Here is a 20,526-nt window from a genome sequence, read left to right as displayed (position 1 = left end):
TTGTCAAATGTTTTTTCTGTATCTATTGAGATGATCATATGATTTCTTTTGGATGAACAAAATAAAACTTTATTTCTGCTTCAGTGGTTGTGCAATAAGGGGCGGTGGGTAGAATGAGGAAAAGAATATCCTGGGATCACATTTTTCAGCACAAGCTTTATAAGGGAAAAAAAAGAACGTATTTTCCTACGTTGTACTCAGCACAGCAAAGCCCAGGCTGTGATGCCATTGTACTTAATCCTTAGTGGAGGCCTCAGGCTTTGCAACTTAGCACATTCTCCAGGGCTCTGATTACCTGAGCAGCACTGAGTTGTTCAAAGAGACATTCTTCTCTTGGCCACATGCATTGTGGCTCCAGAACTGTGCTGCACCTTGCATATTAGGATGGGCAGGTCTGGGTTTGCCTTCTTCAGCTCCATATTATGTTTCTCGGTAAACTCCCTGACACCCTGACTGCCAAGAAAGCACTGGTGAAGTGGATACCAATCTCTTGCAGGCCCAGCTTGGCCTGGATCCCTTGACTTGCTGCAGCTACCAATATCTCTGCTGGGACCCAACCCCTGATCATATGATTTTTACCCTTTATTTTGATGAGGTAATGTATCAAGTTGGCTGATTTGAAGATATTAAACCATCCTTGCATCTCTGGAATAAATTTCACTTGATCGTGGTGAATCATCCTTTTAATGTATGGCTGGATTTGATATGCTAATATTTTCTTGAGATCTTTTGCATCTATGTTTATCAGAGATACTAGCCTGTAATTTTCTTTCTTCTTTCTTTCTCTTTCTCTTTTTCTTTCTTTCTTTCTTTCTTTCTTCTTCTTCTTCTTCTTCTTCTTTTTTGGTAGTGTCTTTATCTGGCTTTGGTATCTGGGTAATGCTAGCCTTGTAGCATAAATTTGGAACTTTTCCTTCCTCTTCAATTTTTTGGAATAGTTTGGGAAGGATAGGTATTAACTCTTCTTTAAATGTTTGGTTGAATTCACCTGTGAAACTATCTGGTCCTGAACCTTTGTGTGTTTCTTGATTACTGGTTCAATTTCATTACTAGTAATTGGTTTGTTCAAAGTTTTTATTTATTCCTAACTCAATCTTAAAAGATTAGGTATTTATGAGAACTTATCATTTGGGGGCATGGAGCCTGGGTGGTTCAGTCAGTTAAGTGTCCAACTCTTGATTCCAGCTCAGGTCATGATCTTGCATTCATGGGATCAAGCCCCATGTTGGCTCTTCCTCAGCATGGAGTCTGCCTCAGATTCTCTGTCCCTCTCCCCCTCACTCATTTTCTATCTCATAGGTAAATTAAAAAATATATAATAAATAAATAAATAAAATCTTAAGAAAAAAGAATTTATCCATTTTTTTTCCTGGGTGGTCCTCTTTGTTGGCATATAATTTTTCATAGTAGTTTCTTATAATCTTTTATATTTATGTGGTGTTGGTTGTGATTTCTCTTTCATTTCCAATTTTATTTATTTGAATTCCCCTTTTTTTTCTTGTTGAGTGTGGCTAAAGAGTTATTGATATTGTTTATCTTTCCAAAGAAACAACTCTAGGTTTCATTGACCTTTTCTTTTCTTTTTTTTTTTCAGTCTCTATTTCATTTATTTCCACTCTGATCCTTATTATTTATTTTCTTCTATGAATTTGGAGCTTTGTTCTTCTTTTTCTAGTTTCTTTAATTGTAAGGTTAGATTGAGATTTTCTCTTGTTTCTTGACATAAAGCCTATATAACTATAAACTTTACTCTTTGATATATTTACTGTGTCTCAAAGCTTTTTTTTTTTTAAGATTTTATTCATTTATTTGACAGAGAGACAGAGGTCACAAGTAGGCAGAGAGGCAGGCAGAGAGAGAGGGAGAAGCAGGCTCGGTGCCATGCAGGGAGCCCGATGCAGGCCTCAATCCCAGGACCCCAAGATCATGGCCAGAGGCGAAAGCAGAGGCTCAACCCACTGAGCCACCCAGGTGCCCGTCTCAGAGCTTTTAAACATCTTCAGTTGTCTTGAGGTATTTTTTAGTTTCCTCTTTGATTTCTTTGTTGACCCATCAGTTGTTTAGTAGCATGTCATTTAGCTTCTGTGTGTGTGTGGTTTTAGTTTTTTCCCTTGTAATTGATTTCTAGTTTTATACCATTGTTGTTGGAAAAGATGCATGATAGGATTACAGTCTTAAATTTATTGAAACTTGTTTTGTATCTTAACATGTGATATATTCTGGAGAATGCTCTATGTTGGAAAGAACTTGGAAAGTTCATATATTGGAAAGAACATATATTCTTCTGTTTTGGGATGAAATGCTCTGTGTATTTGTTAAGTCCACCTGGTCTAATGTGTCATTCGAAGCCACTGTTTCTTATTTTTTTATTTACTTAAGATTTTATTTATTTGAGAGAGAAAGAGCAAGCATGAGCAGGGGGAGGGGCAAAGGGAGAAGCCCAATTTGAGACTCAATTCCAGGACCCTGAGATCATGACCTGAGCTGAAGGCATACACTTAACTAACTGAGCCACCCAGGTGCCCAAAGCCACTCTTTCCTTACTGGTTTTCTGTATGAATGATCTATCCATTGATCTACATTCAGTAGTAGATTTAACTTAACATAAATAAATAAACCATTTTGAACAAAAGTGATTAGAGTGGACATCCTTGTCTTGTTCCTGATCTTAGGGGAAAACTCTCATTTTTTTCCCCTTTGAGTATGATGTTAGCTGTGGATTTTTAAGTCTACAACATTCTTGAAGGTAATCCTTTAATTTTGAGATAAAAACATTTCATAAAATGGAGCTTACTTTGTCTAGTATGACTTCCAACACAATTGGACAGCTCTATTTATTTATGTTAAGTTAAATCCACTCCAGAATGTAGGTTTGTGCTCTGGTGTTCTGAAACTTAAAGTCCTTTGTTTCTAAACAAAACTGATAACAGTTCTCATGCTATCTTTTTCTCAAGGTAAATATATCCAATTCCTACCTTTTTTTTTCTAACAAGATTCTCTGGAAGCACTCTAGGTCTTGCATGTTTCTTTCTAAGTTGCTGCTATGTTAAAACTAGGAAAAATTAGTTCTATAAGGACTAGAAGTCCAGTGAGTCATGGGAATACAAAATATATTTTCACACTTGATTTTTTCAATAATAACAGTGATAAAAGTGATAATAATAATATCAAAAATTTAATGATCCTTTTATTTATATCAGACATATACTAAATGTTTTATAAGTATTACCTCATTTTATGCTTAATTCTGTGAGGTAGATGCTATTATTATCTATATTTTATAAATGAGAAATTTGGACTGTTGAGATGTTTACAGATGAACTGCGATCACTATAATAGTGTATAATAAACTACCAAAAATCTTGGTGGTTGAAGACAATGTTAATTTATTATCACACATCTACAGGTTGTCTGCAGTTGGGCTGATCTAGGTCAATACCAAATGGATAGCTGGATATCCCACTGAAAGACTGGTTCAGGTAATTTTGCTCCATTATTCTTTCATTATTCTCCTGGGATGGAAGAGTTAGTCAAGTTGTGTTCTTCTCACGGCAGTGACACAGGTTCAAGAAGGAAAGAAGAAATGTGGGGTCTCTAAAGGCCTTGGCTTTGAACTTGGCACAGTTGTCACTTCCACATATCTCATGGGGCAAAGCAAGTCCTATAGCTAAGCTCAAAGTCAAAGGGGGAGGAAGAATACAAGTCCATAGTAAGGATGTGCATGCCAGGGTGGGTGAGGAATTAGAATCACTGATTCAGTGTAGCACAAAAGGCTAAATAATATTTCTAAAGGCATATCTGTTGTAGGTAGCAGTTAGGGTTTGAATTTGGCTGAATGTAGCAGAAAACCTAAATAACAATGGCTTAATGAGGTAGAGGTTTATTTTCTCTGATGTAATGGGAAGTCCAGAGGTAGCTAGTCAAGAAGACTGATACGGATGCTCTATAATATGGGAAGAGACCCAGGCTCCTTTGCGGTTTTTGTTCCACCCTCCTTAAGGTGTGGTCCTCATCTTCTTGTTCACCATAAGGCTGGAATTTTAGCTACTACATTCTCATTTCAAGCACGAAGAAAAGGAAAGGAGACAGACATAAAATGAATGGGGCTTTCTCTGACACCCTATCCAGTGACTCACTTGTATTTCACCTGCCAGTATCCTATCACATGCCACCACCCCTAGCTGAAAGGGGGATGAGATACCCTGTTCTTTTCTTTTCAGCACAGAACACTGTCCTTCACAATGCAATCGCACAAGCAGGTTTAGTAAGAAAGAAAAGAAAATTGATATTAAATGGGCAGTGAGCAGCATCAGACACATTCAGGAAATATTTGTGCCAGGATTTGCCTATTCATCTAAAATTATACTTAACATGATGATATTATTCTTAACATCTTAAAAATATTTAATATTCTAATTTATAAGTAATATATGCTCATGAAAGACATTTTGGCAGATATCTTAAACTATAAAGAAGATAACAGCCATGATCTCATTGCCTAGATATCACCACTTAAAATTTTGCTGTTTCACTTTCTTTTTGGTTGTTTTACCTTGTGTATTCAGAATTTCCAGATTGGACGCAGTCTCTACAAATAGCTAGCACCTCCCCCCCATTATTTTTTTCTTCATTTTGTTTTATAGATAATATATATTCATTATAGAAAATCTAGAAATACTAGAAAGGTATAAAGACATAAAAAATAATAACTTAGCCATCCTCAAATAGTAAATAAAATCAAATGAATAATAACTTACCCTTACTCAGATCCAAATACTGTTAATTATACTAGTAAATGATTAATACACTTTATATATGTGTATATTACATATGCATATATAGGAATATAATTGAGGTCATACTGGATATACATTTTGCATTTGGCTCTTAAAATTATAAGACAAACTCTTAAGGTTTTTGTTCACATTATTTTTAATATCTGCCTAATATTTCCCTTTATCAACATTCCTTAAATATCAGGTGTTTAGATTTCTAATGTTTTGCTATTATGCATCTTGCTACTCCACACATCTGTTTTTGCACAAGCTTCATCTACCTTGTAGGAAAATTTTCTAGAAGGGGAAAAATAACTTAAGATCCTTTTATACTATGACTTGTGCATTTTTGTGTTTATTCATTTCCTAGTAACCTGAGGATGTCCTTAAGCAAGGTATATTCTGTACAGTTCACACTTGAACACCATGGGTTTGAACTATGCATGTCCACTTATATTCGGATTCTTTTTATAAATATACTACAGCTCTGTAAAGGTTTTTTCCTTATGATTTTCTTAATATTTTTTGCTCTAGCTTACTTTATTATAAGAATGTAGTATATAATATATACAACATGTAAGATGTGTTAATTGATTGTTTATGCTATCAGTAAGCTTCTGGTTAATAGTAGGCTATTAGTAATTAAGTTTTGGGGGAGTCAAAGTTATATACCATTTTTCCATGCCGGGGTAGGGGGTTCGGGGTGGGACAGGCAGGCAGGTGTCAGGGCATCTAACCCCCAGGATGTTCAAAGGTCAACTGTATTCCTCTGCTGTTTGAGAAAATTTACTGGCAATAGCTGGTTTAAAAATAGAACTTTGTTGATACTGGTTTCTGGTGCAGGTTTAATCCCCTGTTACTTCGGGTTAGTAGGTGGACCTAATGAACCTTACTGTTAAGGAATGAAACCTCATTATCTCAACTCCAGTCAGGGTGTGGTCCTTATCGTGTACTTCCTGAATGTGCGGTTTTCTCTTCCAGCATCTTACACCATCTTGTTACAGATTTCTTGGAACGGGAGATGAAATTAAATAGTGATCATTTTTGCTTTTTTTTTTTTTTTTAATACAGTTTACTTTTTAAAAGATTTTATTTATTTATTTGAGAGAGAGCCGCCCTCTGGAGAGCACAGGCATATCGAGCAGCAGGCACAGGAAGAGGGAAAAGCGTGGGGGAGGGGCAGGGAGTCCAATACATATCCGTCCCAGGACCGCCGCTGAAGGCAGACACTTAGCTGACTGAGTCACCCAGGTGCCCCTTGCTTTTGTTTTTTAAAACAAGATACTTTTATATAAACTCCATTCAACAATACAACCTCTCAATTTTCCCATCCTCTCCAAACTGGCTCGTGCCTCCCCCTGGCTCCCTTTTAAAGACTATATAGGTTCCCACACCAGCAAGTGTTAACCTTAAAAATAAAGCTGCCAGTTGGTTTACTAGCAAAAAAAATTTTTTTTTAGGAATAACAGACAACTGCAATTTGGAACAAGAGAGTTACACAAAACCATAGGCAAATCCAACAAAGGAAAGGAACGTTCCTTTGTTGAGAAGAAAGAGAAAGTTGGAAGGGGTTGTTTTCAATAAAAGTCCATGGAGAAAAGGAAGAGTTCAGGGGGATGAAGGTTCCTCATTGGCGGAGTTGCAGGGGTAGTCAATTTCTTATAGGCTACTATATATGTATTTCCCTGTTCAGGCCTGTAATTGATGATTCTTTCGTTTTGAGGATTCTTTTGTTGGGGTGTGTAATTGACAATTCTTCCTATAATTTAATGTGGAGTGGTAGGGGCTCCCCCTTCCAGGCTCCCCTTCCAGCCTCCCAAGTCTGCTTTTAGTGAGGCTCCTCTTTATTAATTTTCTCACAAGTAAATATCATTAAGAAATCTTGTGTTTGACACCCTTAACCACTAACCGGTAGTGAACCTGTCTTTCTCTACCTGGGGTTTGGGACCTTCCATGTTTTTGTTTGTTTCTGTTTTTTAAAAAATTCTTGCCCATCCTCTGGAGTTTGGGCCCAGCCGCGCCTCCCCATGTTGGCCCCGCCCATGCCGGCCCCACCCATTCCGTCCCCAGCGTCCTATCTCCATGGTTACTGGGCCCCCACGGAAAAACCGCAGCCTGCCCCAAGGCAGCGCAAAGCCCGGCAGAGGGAAAGAATCGGATAGACTGGGCTCTAACTCTTTAAGCCAAGGTGAGCCCACTCGGGGCTCTGCGCCCTTCCGCCCGAGGTGTACCGCGAGAGGAGGGAGCGTGGGGAGAAGGCAGAGCCCCCGTGGCTTGGAGACCCCGTGCAGCCTCGGTTGAGACTTAACTGTCGGTCAGAATTCCTTTCTCCGCGCCAGCACTGGGCGGAAACAACCTCTGTTTCCGCCCAGGGGTGCCCAGGGCCGCAGATCGGACCTCCAACTCGCTGCTGGGCGCCGCTTGCACCGCAAAGGCCAGAAATCCGGAGAGGGGCAGAAGTGGGGTGGGGAAGGGTCCCCAGGGGAGTCAGTTGCCACCCCCTACGCAGTGCCTGGCCTCGCTCGCGAACGCGCACACATGGACGCGCACCCGCGCGGCTAACACAGTACTTGGTGCAAGCTGCCGGTTTAAGCGCTAACTTTTTGCCACGCACTATTTTAACCACTAGGTGTGTGGAACTCACTTGGGACAACTCTGGGGAGAGCGAAGTAGTCATATTCAATTTTTCAGAGGAAACCGGCTCACAGAGAGGGGAACAAAATACCCAGGGTTTCAGCTAGTAAATGATCAGGTCACCACGAATCCCAGGCAGTCTGGTTCTACTGGACAAAATGCCAGGTGCTACCTTATCTGGACGCTAATAATGCTGAGAGTTCGCTCTATCTACCCGGATTGCCTTTGTTATTCTCTACAGGGACTCTACAGGACTCTGCAGGGACTTCCTCAGTTACTGATGCTTAGAAAGCTCAGTTACTGATGCTTAGAAAGATCGGGAAACTCTGTCCTTAAGACGTACCACCCTTTACTGATTTGTAGTAGATGGATTTAATAACTACGAGTTCATCTTTCAGAATTTTCATATTTCACATAATATGCTTAATTATTATTATTTTTTTATTTTATGTTTTTAGTTAGAAATCCAGACTCCAACTTGGTTGTGCAGGAATGAGAATTTAGATGATCTCAGCAAGAATTCTTTTCCAAGAGTCCCATATTCCAAGAGTCCCATTAAATCTACCTCCCCAATACGGTTTAGTCATTCCATTTGAAAAAAAATCACGATATAAATATGCTTTTGGTGACTACTATCATTTAAAAAATCATTTAAAATGTCAACCTAAAAACCAGAAACCACTTCAAGAGGCAAAGTGGTTATTTGCCATAAAAGGACCGCAGTTGGGAATGTACAGATTTAAGTAGAAACCCAAATAATGTGCCAATTCAAGGAGGTGGACTTGTTATGCCCGAGTTTTTGCCTCGGAGAGACCGCCAAGGAGCCAAGCACCGATGCAATCACACTAGGGTTTATTTGACAAGCTTAAGCCTGGGCCCAAGTATACCCGACACAACGGAGTAGGGACTTGGACCCCGAGCCAGACCACAGTCAGAGTTTTTAAAAGCAGAGTAGGGGTGGACTCGGTGGTGGGTGAGGACAAAGGGGGTGCTCAGAAGGGCTATCAGGGTAAAGAAGACTGTCAGGATATTGAAGGCCTGGCTACTATCAAGTCAAGGCCGTTTTTCCCTTTAATGAGGCACTAGCATGAAGACAATTGGGAGTTTCCTGGTGGAATGTCACATTCTTGCTATCAAGCGTCCTTGTTAGTGAGATTTGGGTTTAGAAGAAATTTAACTTTATTTACTTTTCCTTCTACCTCCGCCTCCTTCAGTTTTGTTTATGGAGGGGAGGGTGACATTAGGGCTTAAGGAACTGAGTTATTTGTCTCTAGAAATTGGGCTAGACTCGAGGTGGGTACAGCCTTGTTTTTCTTGGCCTCCACAGGACTCAGGGGTTTTATGGAAGAAAAAAGTTTAAGTAAGCTGTTTTTAAGAAGAGCTCATTGGTGCTGACAAGCAGGGCTAGATTTGTATTTCAGTTATTGGTCAGGTAAAGTAGTCGCAAGTCAAAAAGTTTCTATTTATCATGCTTTTCAACCAGGATTATCTTGCTCTTGCTGACTTCTTGGAATGTTGGCAGTTTAGGTTAGTTCAAAGATTTAGAAAAGAGGACAATGCCCAGCTCTGTTTTAAAAATGGCTCTACTTAGGTCATTTTCACAAAATAGGAAATATTTCAGTCCCGATGTGAAGTCCTGGTTGCTCTTTCTGTCATCAACAAACTCCTTCATTTTAATAAATATAGAACAGTTTTTTAATTTTTCTAAATGCTAATAAATACTAGTTAGTTAATAATAGTATGACTCTTTACAAATATAATGAGAAATCTAACAAGGAAAAAAATCACATATAAATACAATTTTTTAAAAAAAATCATTGTTTTATTTAGCCAGGATGCCTCCCACTCAGGCAGAAAGTGTTATAAAGAATATCATTCGAGAAATAGGACAAGAATGTGCAGGCCATGGAGAGATTGTTTCTGAAACTCTGGCTGCTTTTGTGGTAAGAATGAATATTTTTTGAACTACTGCTTTATTAAAAAATAGGTTTAAGTGGTCCCCATTTCCCTCTTAAAATTTTTTGAAGCTTTCCTAAATGTTATTCAGTTGAAAACATATTGAGATGGTTGGACAAATTAGTGAAAAATATTTTTTCTATGAAGCATATCATTCTAGATTTATAGAGACCGATCTTCTAAATCATTTTAGAAGTATTGATAATATTGTTGTAACATGTATTTTTGTTCACTGTTGTAAAAATTACTCACTGCCTTGGTCTCTCTATTCTTGCTTTTGGTTTAACAGTACATAATAAAAATATGATAAAATATTCAAATAGTTTCCCAATTTAAAATCTAGTCACTGCTTTCAATTTATTTCTCCATATAATTTTTTGAACACCATAATCAAATTTGATGGTTATTGCTTCCTTCAACCTCTAATGAAGGTGCTGATGAATTGGATAATAAGAAAATCAGCTGAATAGTCGAACCCTGAGTAATCAGGAGACAATTTAAAAAATGGAAACAAACTAGTTTCATAATTATGTGAAATAAAATTATTTAATAGGTTCTTTCCTATTCTTAGGTGAAAGCTGTTGTCTTAGACCCAAGTAATGGCTTTAACATGGATAGACCCCTCGTGAAAAGTGATGTACAGAAACTTGTTAAGGTGATTATACAACAATTCTCAAATTTTAAATTATTTATTTGTAATTCTGAATACAATATTTGTATGAGCCATTATTGCCTTCAGCCTCATGATAGAAAACCCTACGAACCAGTGGTGCAGGCGAATGTGAGATTTATTGTTTCTCATAAAGCCTAGAGATGCATAAGTGGTTTTTCTTGGCTTCCTGGGTCACTTTTGTGCATACGGCTCTTCTCTCATGGTTACAAGATAGCTACTCCACCTCTCCATAGGTATGAGGGTAAAGAACATAGGGCAAAATGTGTGTGCCAGTTGGGTCTGTCACTTTCTATTCAGAAAGTAATCGCTTTTTCAGAAGTTTTCTCATCTCCTTATGTTTATGGATCAGAATGATACTGTAAGCAGGCCTGGGACGTTGATTTTCCTTTTCTTTTTTCAGCTGAACAAATATTTACCCCAGTCCAAATTGGGGCTGTTCTTAAGGAAGGATGGGTATGGATACTGGCAGGGAGCAGTGTCTGCCCCTGTAGTTTCAAGACATCTTTTTATTAATCTAATGTTACACTGAGAACATTAACTGACTTGTCGTATGCTATAAAATTACATAGCACTAAATTAAGATTCAGATAATTACTGATTCAATGTCATTTCTGTTTTTCAATTCGAAAGGAAACACTGAAGCCACAGCCAATAATTCAGTAAGAAATCAAGGATTTGTGTCTGAAAACCAATTTTAAGACCCAAAAAAGGCAGGAATTTTAGATGACATTAGTTTTTTCACTTTTTTTTCCCCCAAGATTTCATTTATTTATTTGAGAGAGAGCATGAGCAGGGAGAAGAGTAGAGGGACTAGTGCCCAACACAGGACTTGATTCCAGGACCCTGAGATCATGACCTGAGCTGGAAGTCAAAGGCTTAACGGGGAGACGGCTTCTCCCTCGCCCCTCCACCCTGCTCCTGCTCTGTCACTCAATCTCTCTCTCTCAAATAAACAAATAAAATCTTTTTAAAAAAATCATGTGGACGAACTAATTTTTTATTTGTAAAGTCTGTGTTTAGAACAGTCCTTGTGCACGGACGGGCTCCATAAAGGCGCAGTGTCCAGGCCTCACTCTTGCGTTCCATCCCCCCCTCCAGAAAACGCCTGGTTGGTGCTCAGGGAGGTGCATTGAGGGGGTGGGTGCTGATGTGCCTGCCAGCTGTAGATACAAAGCCTAAGGGGTGAGACGGGAAAGGGAGGGGAGGAGAGGAAAGAAAAGAAAATATCAGGTTGTTCGTCTAATCTGAAGGGACACAGCGGAGAAGTGGAATGAGCCTTCTATGTGGGATGAAAAGTGGGAGAAAACAAGACCAGAGGACGACTGTTTGAAATAGAAGACAAAGCTAGAGAAATTTTGTGAGCAGAACAGCTTTTCATAAAATGCAAGTAATCCTCCGAATCAGCAAAGAAGTGCTGTTCAAGGCTCAAATCGTAGTGAGGAGCTCTCGGTAAGCTCTAGACAGGAGCGTAAGCTTCGTGGAGCACTTACCCACATTCAGGTGGCCTAGACTAACCAAGATGTCAAGTTTCCTGCCTTTGGCTAGGCTGTTAGCCACCTGCCTCTGGTGATCTTACTGATCTCAGGGAAATAACTTATTACTCAATAAATGTTGTCTGTTGGGTAAACTATGAAGCATGAAGTCCTCAAAGAGAAAATAATAATAAAAGGGATTTTTGGTGGATAAATAACAGAAACCATTGCTTTGATGTTTCTCTTAATTTTTTTTTGAAAAATAACTTTAAAAAATACTTATGAGTATTTCAGAAAATATGACTAGAAACATTCATGGGTACTCTCTTCTAGCTTTGTGTGTCTCGGCTGTTGGATAGTAAAAATCCATCCCTGGACACCATTAAGATGCAAGTCTACTTTGATATGAATTATACAAGTCGAGGTAACATATATCTACCCATTTTGATACCCTTTTTGAAAGATTCCTATTGTATTTCAGGGAATAAAGGCTTTACTTTGTTAAGAATGAACAATTTAATTTTTTAATCTATCTTTTGAAATTTTTTCCAACTTTGAAGAATACAGTGAAGGTGGAAATGCTAAATGAGAAAACACCAATGGTTTGTGTGAGTGTTCAAAGTAAATTGTAATTACTATGCTATAATAGTTATGTTTCCAAGTCTATTATGTTTTAAATGTTATATCATTAATAATACACAATAATTAGAAATGAAAACAACCAGCCGATTGAAGTAAAAAGTTTCTAACTTGTTGGTATCTTTTGGTTTATATTATTATTTTATAATGCTTACTTAAATTAGAAAACTATACCAAAATGAAAAGAATGATGGAAAATTTCAGATTAGAACATATTTCCTTAGGTAAATAGTTTAATACATATATCAAAGACACACTGGCAACAAGAGGAAAAGGAAAATAAATTCCTCTATGGCCTAGACAGCCTTGGCCCCACTGTAATGCAATCGTTACTAACCGTTTGGTGATTTTTGTTGTCCTTTTTTCCCTCCATGTACTGAACTTCCAGTTATGCTCCTTTCATACATTCCATGTCTTGCTTTTTTCCTTAATACTAATGAGATGTTAAAGTGGTAAGTAATCATGGAATTGATGAAATTGTAATTTAGATTTTTAAAATTTGCATAAGGTTCTCAGCTGCTTTTGTTGTAAGAGTATAGGTGTGAACGGTGCATGGTTGATACGTGAATTATTGCCCTTGAAATAGTAAAATGGGGTGTCTTACTGAATTAACTGCAAGAATTGTACTGCTGGTAGATTGTGGCTCCTGCCACACCTATGGCCAGACCTCGTCATATCATGCAGAGGGGAGAGGGAAACAGTTCTTGATGCCACGTCGTATCACCAATAATGCTATTCAAAGGAAATTTACCTAGAACTAAAATAAAAATACCCATAATTGAACAGGAAGATTTACACTACATACATGTGTATTTCTACTGTATGTGCTTGCATATAATACCACTTGTGCTTGGAACGTTATGTGTAAATATCTGTATACTACGTATATTTTTACTGTATGTGTTTATAATGTGGAAATGCATATTTTATATGTGGAATTTTATATATTATAATGTGGAAATTTATATATTATAAATTGCTTTCTATACTTTCTGCTTCATTAGGAGGTTTCAGCCTTTTTAGATATAACTGTTTGGTTCATATGTTGAAAGTCTTAGGTACTTTGACAAAGTATGCCATTTAAAGGGCCGCAGTCAATCTTTCCTACTAGATTGTTGCCTTGAAGTTCCTTGCTGGCCACTGTGTGTTTTTTATTCTGATTAGTACACCTTAAGAAAATACTTGTCTTTGTGTCATAGAATTGCCATACCCAAGACATTTTCTTCTCTGGTCCTACTTTCTTACGTGAGATTTGTAAATCAAATATATGGAACATTGTCTTTTGCCAAATTTAGAGGAATTTCTTGAAGAACACCACCGAGTCTTGGAGTCTAGGTTAGGCTCCGTCATGAGAGAAATTACAGATAACAGAGCATGTGCCAGAGAAGAATTGGAAAGCCTCTACCGAAAGATTGTCAGCTATGTGTTACTGCGCTCCGGGCTGGGATCTCCTACTGATATCAGGATTGTCAGAGAGGCAACAGGTAAAAAACCTAGATAATTTCCATTCCACATATTAAAAAGGTGTGAACATTGTGTCTTATAAAAGATGTTAAATTCAAAGTATTGAAGACCGAGGTTCCCTTTTTATCTGGAAAAAAAAAATCAGCACAAGTAAGAGGTTAGAACTTAGACTCCTTTTCCACCATGTATTAGCTCTAAAACCCAAGCAGCAGCTCTGGAAGATGTGTGTTGTTAGTTTTCTTAGAGCTGCACATATCCAGGGACCCATCACTCCTTATGAGAGAAACACTGACAATGCGGTTAAGAATACCAGGCCAGGGGCGCCTGGGTGGCTCAGTGGGTTAAACCTCTGCCTTCAGCTCAGGTCATGATCTCATGATCTCAGGGTCCAGGGATCAAGCCCCAGGTCAGGCTCTCTGCTCAGCAGGGAGTCTGTCCCCGCCCCCCAACCCCCCCGCCCCCGCCTGCCTGTCTGCCTACTTGTGATATCTCATTCTCTCTGTCAGATAAATAAATAAATAAACAAACAAACAAATAAATAAATGTCTTTAAGAGTACCAGGCTGGCTGGGGAATGGGGACCCCTGGAAAGGGAGATTTCGTATTGATTAAAGGAGTCGCATCTGTCACCTAAAACAGATGATGGAAAGAGACACCGTTGCATTCTTAGGAAGTATTTGCCCACTTTATTAATTTAAGGTAAGGAATAGGCAAGATTTCTAGCCTTTTAATGGCTTTCCTCCACAATTATTTTAAAACAGTGATTTTTCTCCTCAGAATCCTAATTAGAAAACTTGTTTTAATGCCCATCGTCAAAACATTACTGATGGGTGCTTAATTATTGAAAAGAGACCCAAGGCAGTGGCATTATTTTCCGTAGCCCAGCTTTGATATGTGATAAATTTTGCTATGTATTCTGTAACGAGGTATCAACAATTTCAAGAATCAGGTAAGTAGCTCTATAAAGACACCCCTCTAAACTTTCTGCTGAAAGCAACCTGTGATTTAAGTTCTGGTATCTTTATTCTACCATTTTGTTGTGCTTTTTGTGGTTTGTTTCAGCTGCCCTGCAGAGCATTTTTCCTCAGGCTGAGCTTGGGACATTTCTAACACTTTCTAAGAAGGACAAAGAACACCAACTAAAAGAATTCACCATGATTGTTACAGGGATTCGCTTATTTAACCGAGACTGTGGAAAGGGAGGAGAAGGCATTGATGACTGTAGGTATATCATTAGGTTAAGTCTGCAGGTTATGTAGGTTTAAAATCTAACTTGCACAGTGAGGAAAATAATGCACAGTATTTCACTGGCATTCTTAGATTTAAGGTATTCAGGGTCTCTAAATTAAATTATAACAATTTTTTTTTTTTTTTTTTAGAGAGGGAGAGAGAGTGCATTTGAGCAGGGGGAGGGGCAGAGGGAGAGGGAGAGGGAGCAAATCCTAAGCAGGCTCCACACTCAGCACAGAGCCCAACGTGGGATTCAACCTCATGACCCTGAGATCATGACCTGAGCTGAGGTCAAGAGTTGGATGCTTAACTGACTGAGTGGCCCAGGTGCCTCTCAGGTATGCAGTTTTGACTCTACCTTAGGTACAGTTACTGTTCATAATGGATAGTAATTTTTAATTCTGTGAAGCAAGGCTTGCAGAATTATAACACCAGGAAGGTAGTGTGGGAGAGTGAATCAGTGGAAGGAATGAGGGACATGCCTGAAGGCCAGCCCCTCCACTTCGTTGGGCTCTGTGTTCTTTATTTGAAGTCAAATAACCAAAAGGGAGTAAAACTCAGTGATCTAAAAATAAAAATCAGGGGCACCTGGCTGGCTCAGTGGGTTAAAGCCTCTGCCTTCGGCTCAGGTCATGATCTCAGTGTCCTGGGAGCGAGTCCCGCATCGGGCTCTCTGCTCGGCAGGGAGCCTGCTTCCTCCTCTCTCTCTGCCTGCCTCTCTGCCTACTTGTGATCAAATAAATAAATAAAATATTTAAAAATAAAAATCACCCTGAGAAGAGAAGAGTGCTTGATGCAGCTAATGGAATGGAAAGGTTCAAGAGGAGATATTTGCAAATCTGCGAATGCAGGAGCATTTACTGTGCTCTTCTATACTTAATGCATTCATCACTATGAGTTTGAAATCACTCATGAAGTATTTGATCAGGGGCTCAGGAGAAGGGACTTCTTACATAGGCCCACTGATAAGGTGTTAACGTCTGTACTAGATCACTTGTCTAGTGTAATAGGGTCAGTTTTTCTATTTTTAAAACAGTTCTAGAAAGTCAAGTTCCCATTCTTTATAAAGTTCCCTATCTTGCTAGACTATTCTGTTATTTTTCAGTATCCTGATCACAAAATACATCTTTTCTACAGACCCAAGGTCAGTAGCAGATAATACCAAAGCCCATCTGTTCTTTACATTCTTCTGTATTTTAATGGCAAAAGCTGATCCTGCTAACTTTTGGTTATCATTCTGACAATAGCTTTTGTTCAGACAGGTGTCCCCCCCCTCCCCCTCTTTCCTTCATGGTGTGGGAAGAAACACATGAAATACATGTCTTGTTATTATTCATTTGGTTGAGGGGAAAAAGAAAAAAACGAACTCAATGTAATGCTCAAGTTATGATCACTTTCTAGGCTTCTTTTTGTAGATTCTTTCACATCTCTTGTTTTCCTTTTAAAACCAGTGCCGGCCATTCTGCGCGAAGCAATTCAAGCCACCACGCAGCACATCGACTGCCAACTTCAGACTGCCCAGGACCAGGCATACCGCTACACGGCCATCCTTGAGAAGGCGGCCAGCAACCCACTCCTGAGCATGGAGCTTCAGCCGTCCATGTTAAAAGAAGCACTGTACAATGTGCGGCAGTATGAGATCTTCCTGCAGATCATTCTGGTGAGTGAGTGTCAGGATTTGGCCTTTTCCATACATGGCAACCACTTTATAGGTTACGGACCTACACGAAAGGCAGAATCAGGTCATTGCTAAAGGCTGTAGCCTTCGTAACTGCTCAGTTTATAATGCATCTACAGGCCAGGAACAGAATTAGAAATGGGGAAGTTGGATTTTTATTTTAATGGAAAATGCTGGTAGGAATTGATTTCTAGTTGTTGATTTTCTTCAGTGCCCAGTGGAATGACTGCTCTCATGCTGGGGTTAAGCAGTTGTGTGTATGTGTCTAAGTAATACTGCATCGCTTTCACACGGAGCAAGTGTCTAATGTATTTTGGGGCTGATAGTTGGCACCCAAATAATATTTATGTAATTATTTGTTGTTGTAAAAGTTGGTTGAAAAGATTTTTATTGCTGATATTTTTAGATCTAAGGAGCAAGCCAAACAGTATCCCCAAATAGTTAGAGAATTTGGTAAAGTGATGATTTTTAAACTTTTTAAAAAAGTGGCAGAACACTTTCTTTCAGATGGAAACTTGCACAGAATCCCCAAAATACAAAACAGGTATCTAGATGAAAGGATTGAGGGACCTTTTCATCAAGGAACAACCCCATTCCACCCTAAGGTTCTAGGGGACACGGTCTGTTACTACCTCTTGGCAGCAAGCTCTGTTCCTATCAGTCAACGTTTTTGTTCTTTGGTGTTTTGTTTGTTTGTTTGTTTCTAGTTTATTGAAGTGTAATTGGCACACTGTAAGATATTCAAAGTGTACAATGTGATGATTTGATGTATGTCTACCTTGTGAAAGCAATTTCTCCCATCAAGTTAATTAACACATTCATCCCACGGGTCACTGTTTACCTTTACACAACCTCTACCTTCCAGTAACTGTGAGACTCAGGATCAGTGGACTGACTTTATATGAGTCAATACTAACGTCTTGGAAGATAGAGCAGGATGTGTTTTTAACTTGTATCTTTATGACTTGTTACTGCTTCTAGATGCACTTGATCTGCCTCCTTCCCTCCACTGTAAAGAATAGAAAGATAAAAATCCGGGTGACATGACTTCATTGCAACAAACTAGGAGGTGGTCCTCACAGCTGTCCCACTATCCAGTTGCCTTCAAAAATGAGGACCCTAGATCAGCTGTTCTAAACCAAATCATTCTTTTGGGAAAGTGTGCCTCCACCACTGAGTTGTGGCCATCAGCCTTGTATAACTAGTCAGACACTAAGAGGATTTTCCAGTCAGTTTTATTTAAAAGATCTTATTCATTTTTTTGAGAGAGAGAAAGAGACAGATAGTGACAGAGATAGTGAGAGAGAACAAGCAGGGATGTAGGCTCCCTACTGACTGGGCAGCCTGATGTGGGGCTCAATCTCAGGACCCTGGGATCAGTACCTAAGCTGAGGGCAGATGCTTAACCAACTGAGCCACCCAGGTGCCCAAGGATTTTACAATCTGTGTTGGGAAGAGATATCAGAAAAAGGAACCTTTGGACACCGTCACTCATAACATAAGGATGTTAAATCATATTGTCTCAGAGCTTTCAATCATGGGGCATATTCAGCTAACTTCCAGTCTGAAAGTCTCATTGGAGTTCTCATTCTCAGCTAGAGGGACAGTGAGTATAGGGTATAAGTGACAAGTGTGGGCTCTGCAACCAGAATGCATGGGTCCTCATCCTAACTTTGCTGCTTACTAAATCTGTGTCCTTGATGAAATCGCGTAACTTCTCTGTGTCTTGGTTTCCACATCTGTAAAATGGGGTTATTGATAGTTGACACTATCTAAGTAAGGTAAACCAGTTTCTGGCATGTAGTTAAGGTCCCAATAAATTGTCGATCATGTTGATGCTGATAGTGGTTATTAATGCCACCAGCATCATCGTGAGGGCTTTAGCAGAGCAGCTCTGATTTTATCTCTGTAGGAGTACGAACTGGAGAGCTCTTATTTTTCTAGACAGTGTCTCATTTCTAAGCCCTTTGCTGCTTATACTGTTGAGAAAGTTGTTGCTGATCTCTCCCCTCTTCATGACTATTTCTTGCTAACATCTTTCAGGGTCAGAATGAGTTCTCTTCATCATCTGACTCTTTTTGGCTTAATCAGTGTTTCTTCTGTGTTTTTTTTTTAAGTATTCAATCTTCTCCCATCAATCCACCTTAGTTACAGTTAAGGTTACAGTTACACGATGGATGTTGGTTTAATCAGTATTATCTCTAGGTTATAAAATATGTCCGTTTATGTTGCGCTGAGAATTTTTCGTGTCTGTGAATATTCTTTTTTTTTAAGTCACATTATTTGAACAAATATATTAATACAGCTTTTTGAAGGGTTGACTTTGATTTAAAAATTTTCTTTTGCCAATACTACATGCAGCTTATGTAAACATTTTTAAAAAATTTAATTATGGCCTGTGTAGGGTAGTTAGTGATTTTATTTTCTTTCAATTAGGACCTTGCTGCAGTAAACAAATTCAGATATTGTGAAAGAGAAGAGGGATGGGGGATCAGTCTTGTTGACTTAGCTGAGAGAACAGAATTCCATCCTCTGTGGGCTTTTAAAGTGCAAGGCAGTCACCAAAGACAGGAAAAGCTGCTTATTGTGATGGTGCAAGTAAATGCTGTATTTGCCACATAACATTTCTTAAAACCTGTAAGTCAAGGGGTGCCTGGGTGGCTCAGTGGGTTAAGCCTCTGTCTTCAGCTCAGGTCATGATCTCGGGGTCCTGGGATCGAGCCCCACATCAGGCTCTCTGCTCAGTGGTGAGCCTGCTTCCCTTCCTCTCTCTCGGCCTGTCTGTATGCCTACTTGTGATCTCTGTCTGTTAAATAAATAAAAAACAAACAAACAAACAAAAAAACCCTGTAAGTCAAGACTTTTGTAGACTTCTCCCTAAGCTTTGTCTGCAGGGCCTATTCACAGAATAGGACTGGACTATTGAAAACCAAGACAACCCTGGACTTTCTTGGTTTTTTTCTGATAATGCAAGTAAAAAAAAATCAGGTGGAATTGGTACTTGTTTTAGACTTGTTGAAATGTCCATGGAACAAAGTATCAGAAATTTATCAATTAAAAGGGAATGGGGGGACGCCTGGGTGGCTCAGTTGGTTAAGCAGCTGCCTTTGGCTCAGGTCATGATCCCAGTGTCCTGGGATCGAGTCCCACATCGGGCTCCTTGCTCATCAGGGAGCCTGCTTCTCCCTCTGCCTCTGCCTGCCATTCTGTCTGCCTGTGCTTGCTCTCTCTCCCTCTCTCTCTCTGACAAATAAATAAACAAAATCTTTAAAAAAAAAATAAATAAAAGGGAATGGGGAAGGACCATGGTGGCATCACATGCTTTTTTTCCTCAAGCATTTTTTTTTTTACCACATTATGAAAAAAAAATTTTTTATGAAAAAGTTTTTTTTTTAAAAGTGATAGCATTCCTAGAGGACTAATTTCAATCTTATTATTGTTATTATTATTTTTTACAAATGATCTCATTAGCAATATGTGTTAGGATGTTGTCAATTTCAAGGTGGCAGATATAAGTTTTTCAAAATACAAATTTTATCTTTGGCAACAAAAGCCGTTGTTTCCCTGAAGTGACAGACTCATTTCATTTTCTTTCAAGAAAATATCTGCCAAATTTCTAAGGGTCAAAAGTCAGAGTTTGTTGGTCATTTGCTCTTTGAAGTAAAAATGATGTTCTGCTGGGGGAAAAATGCTGGTTTGGCTCAAAATTCAGTCCCTCAAGAGAACTATGCATTTTAATATGCAGCAGAAGTGTTTTTTTTTTTTTTAAGATTTTATTTATTTATTTGACAGACAGAGATCACAAGTAGGCAGAGAGGCAGGCAGAGAGAGAGAGGAAGGGAAGCAGGCTCCCTGCTGAGCAGAGAGCCCGACTCGGGGCTCGATCCCAGGATCCTGGGATCATGACCCGAGCCGAAGGCAGCGGCTTTAACCCACTGAGCCACCCAGGCGCCCCAGCAGAAGTGTTTTATAGGTACTTTCATCTCATCGCACTGATTATTAAAAA

The 20,526-nt window shown here is 39.0% G+C and overlaps 1 protein-coding gene and 1 pseudogene across 1 annotated transcript in view; one reads left to right on the top strand and one right to left on the bottom strand.

The window, feature by feature from the left end:
- Positions 1–253: 253 nt before the first annotated feature.
- LOC111158783 lies at positions 254–643 on the bottom strand (annotated as a pseudogene).
- A 6,173-nt stretch (positions 644–6,816) lies between these two features.
- Positions 6,817–20,526, top strand: part of LOC111158836 (cilia and flagella associated protein 206) — a 34,188-nt gene continuing 20,478 nt past the window's right edge. The window contains exons 1-7 of the mRNA XM_022521120.1: positions 6,817–6,963; positions 9,240–9,352; positions 9,937–10,020; positions 11,844–11,934; positions 13,445–13,633; positions 14,675–14,833; positions 16,294–16,502. Of these exons, the coding sequence (XP_022376828.1) occupies positions 6,858–6,963; positions 9,240–9,352; positions 9,937–10,020; positions 11,844–11,934; positions 13,445–13,633; positions 14,675–14,833; positions 16,294–16,502 (951 nt within the window). The 5' untranslated portion in view covers positions 6,817–6,857. The remainder of the gene's footprint in view (positions 6,964–9,239; positions 9,353–9,936; positions 10,021–11,843; positions 11,935–13,444; positions 13,634–14,674; positions 14,834–16,293; positions 16,503–20,526) is intronic.

The sequence above is a fragment of the Enhydra lutris genome, unplaced genomic scaffold (genome assembly GCF_002288905.1).
Source record: "Enhydra lutris kenyoni isolate GAN:26980312 unplaced genomic scaffold, ASM228890v2 scaffoldscaffold63, whole genome shotgun sequence".
NCBI classification, from domain to species: domain Eukaryota; kingdom Metazoa; phylum Chordata; class Mammalia; order Carnivora; family Mustelidae; genus Enhydra; species Enhydra lutris.
The sequence above is the reverse complement of the archived record's forward strand: the minus strand, read 5'-3'. Positions and strand labels throughout refer to the sequence as shown.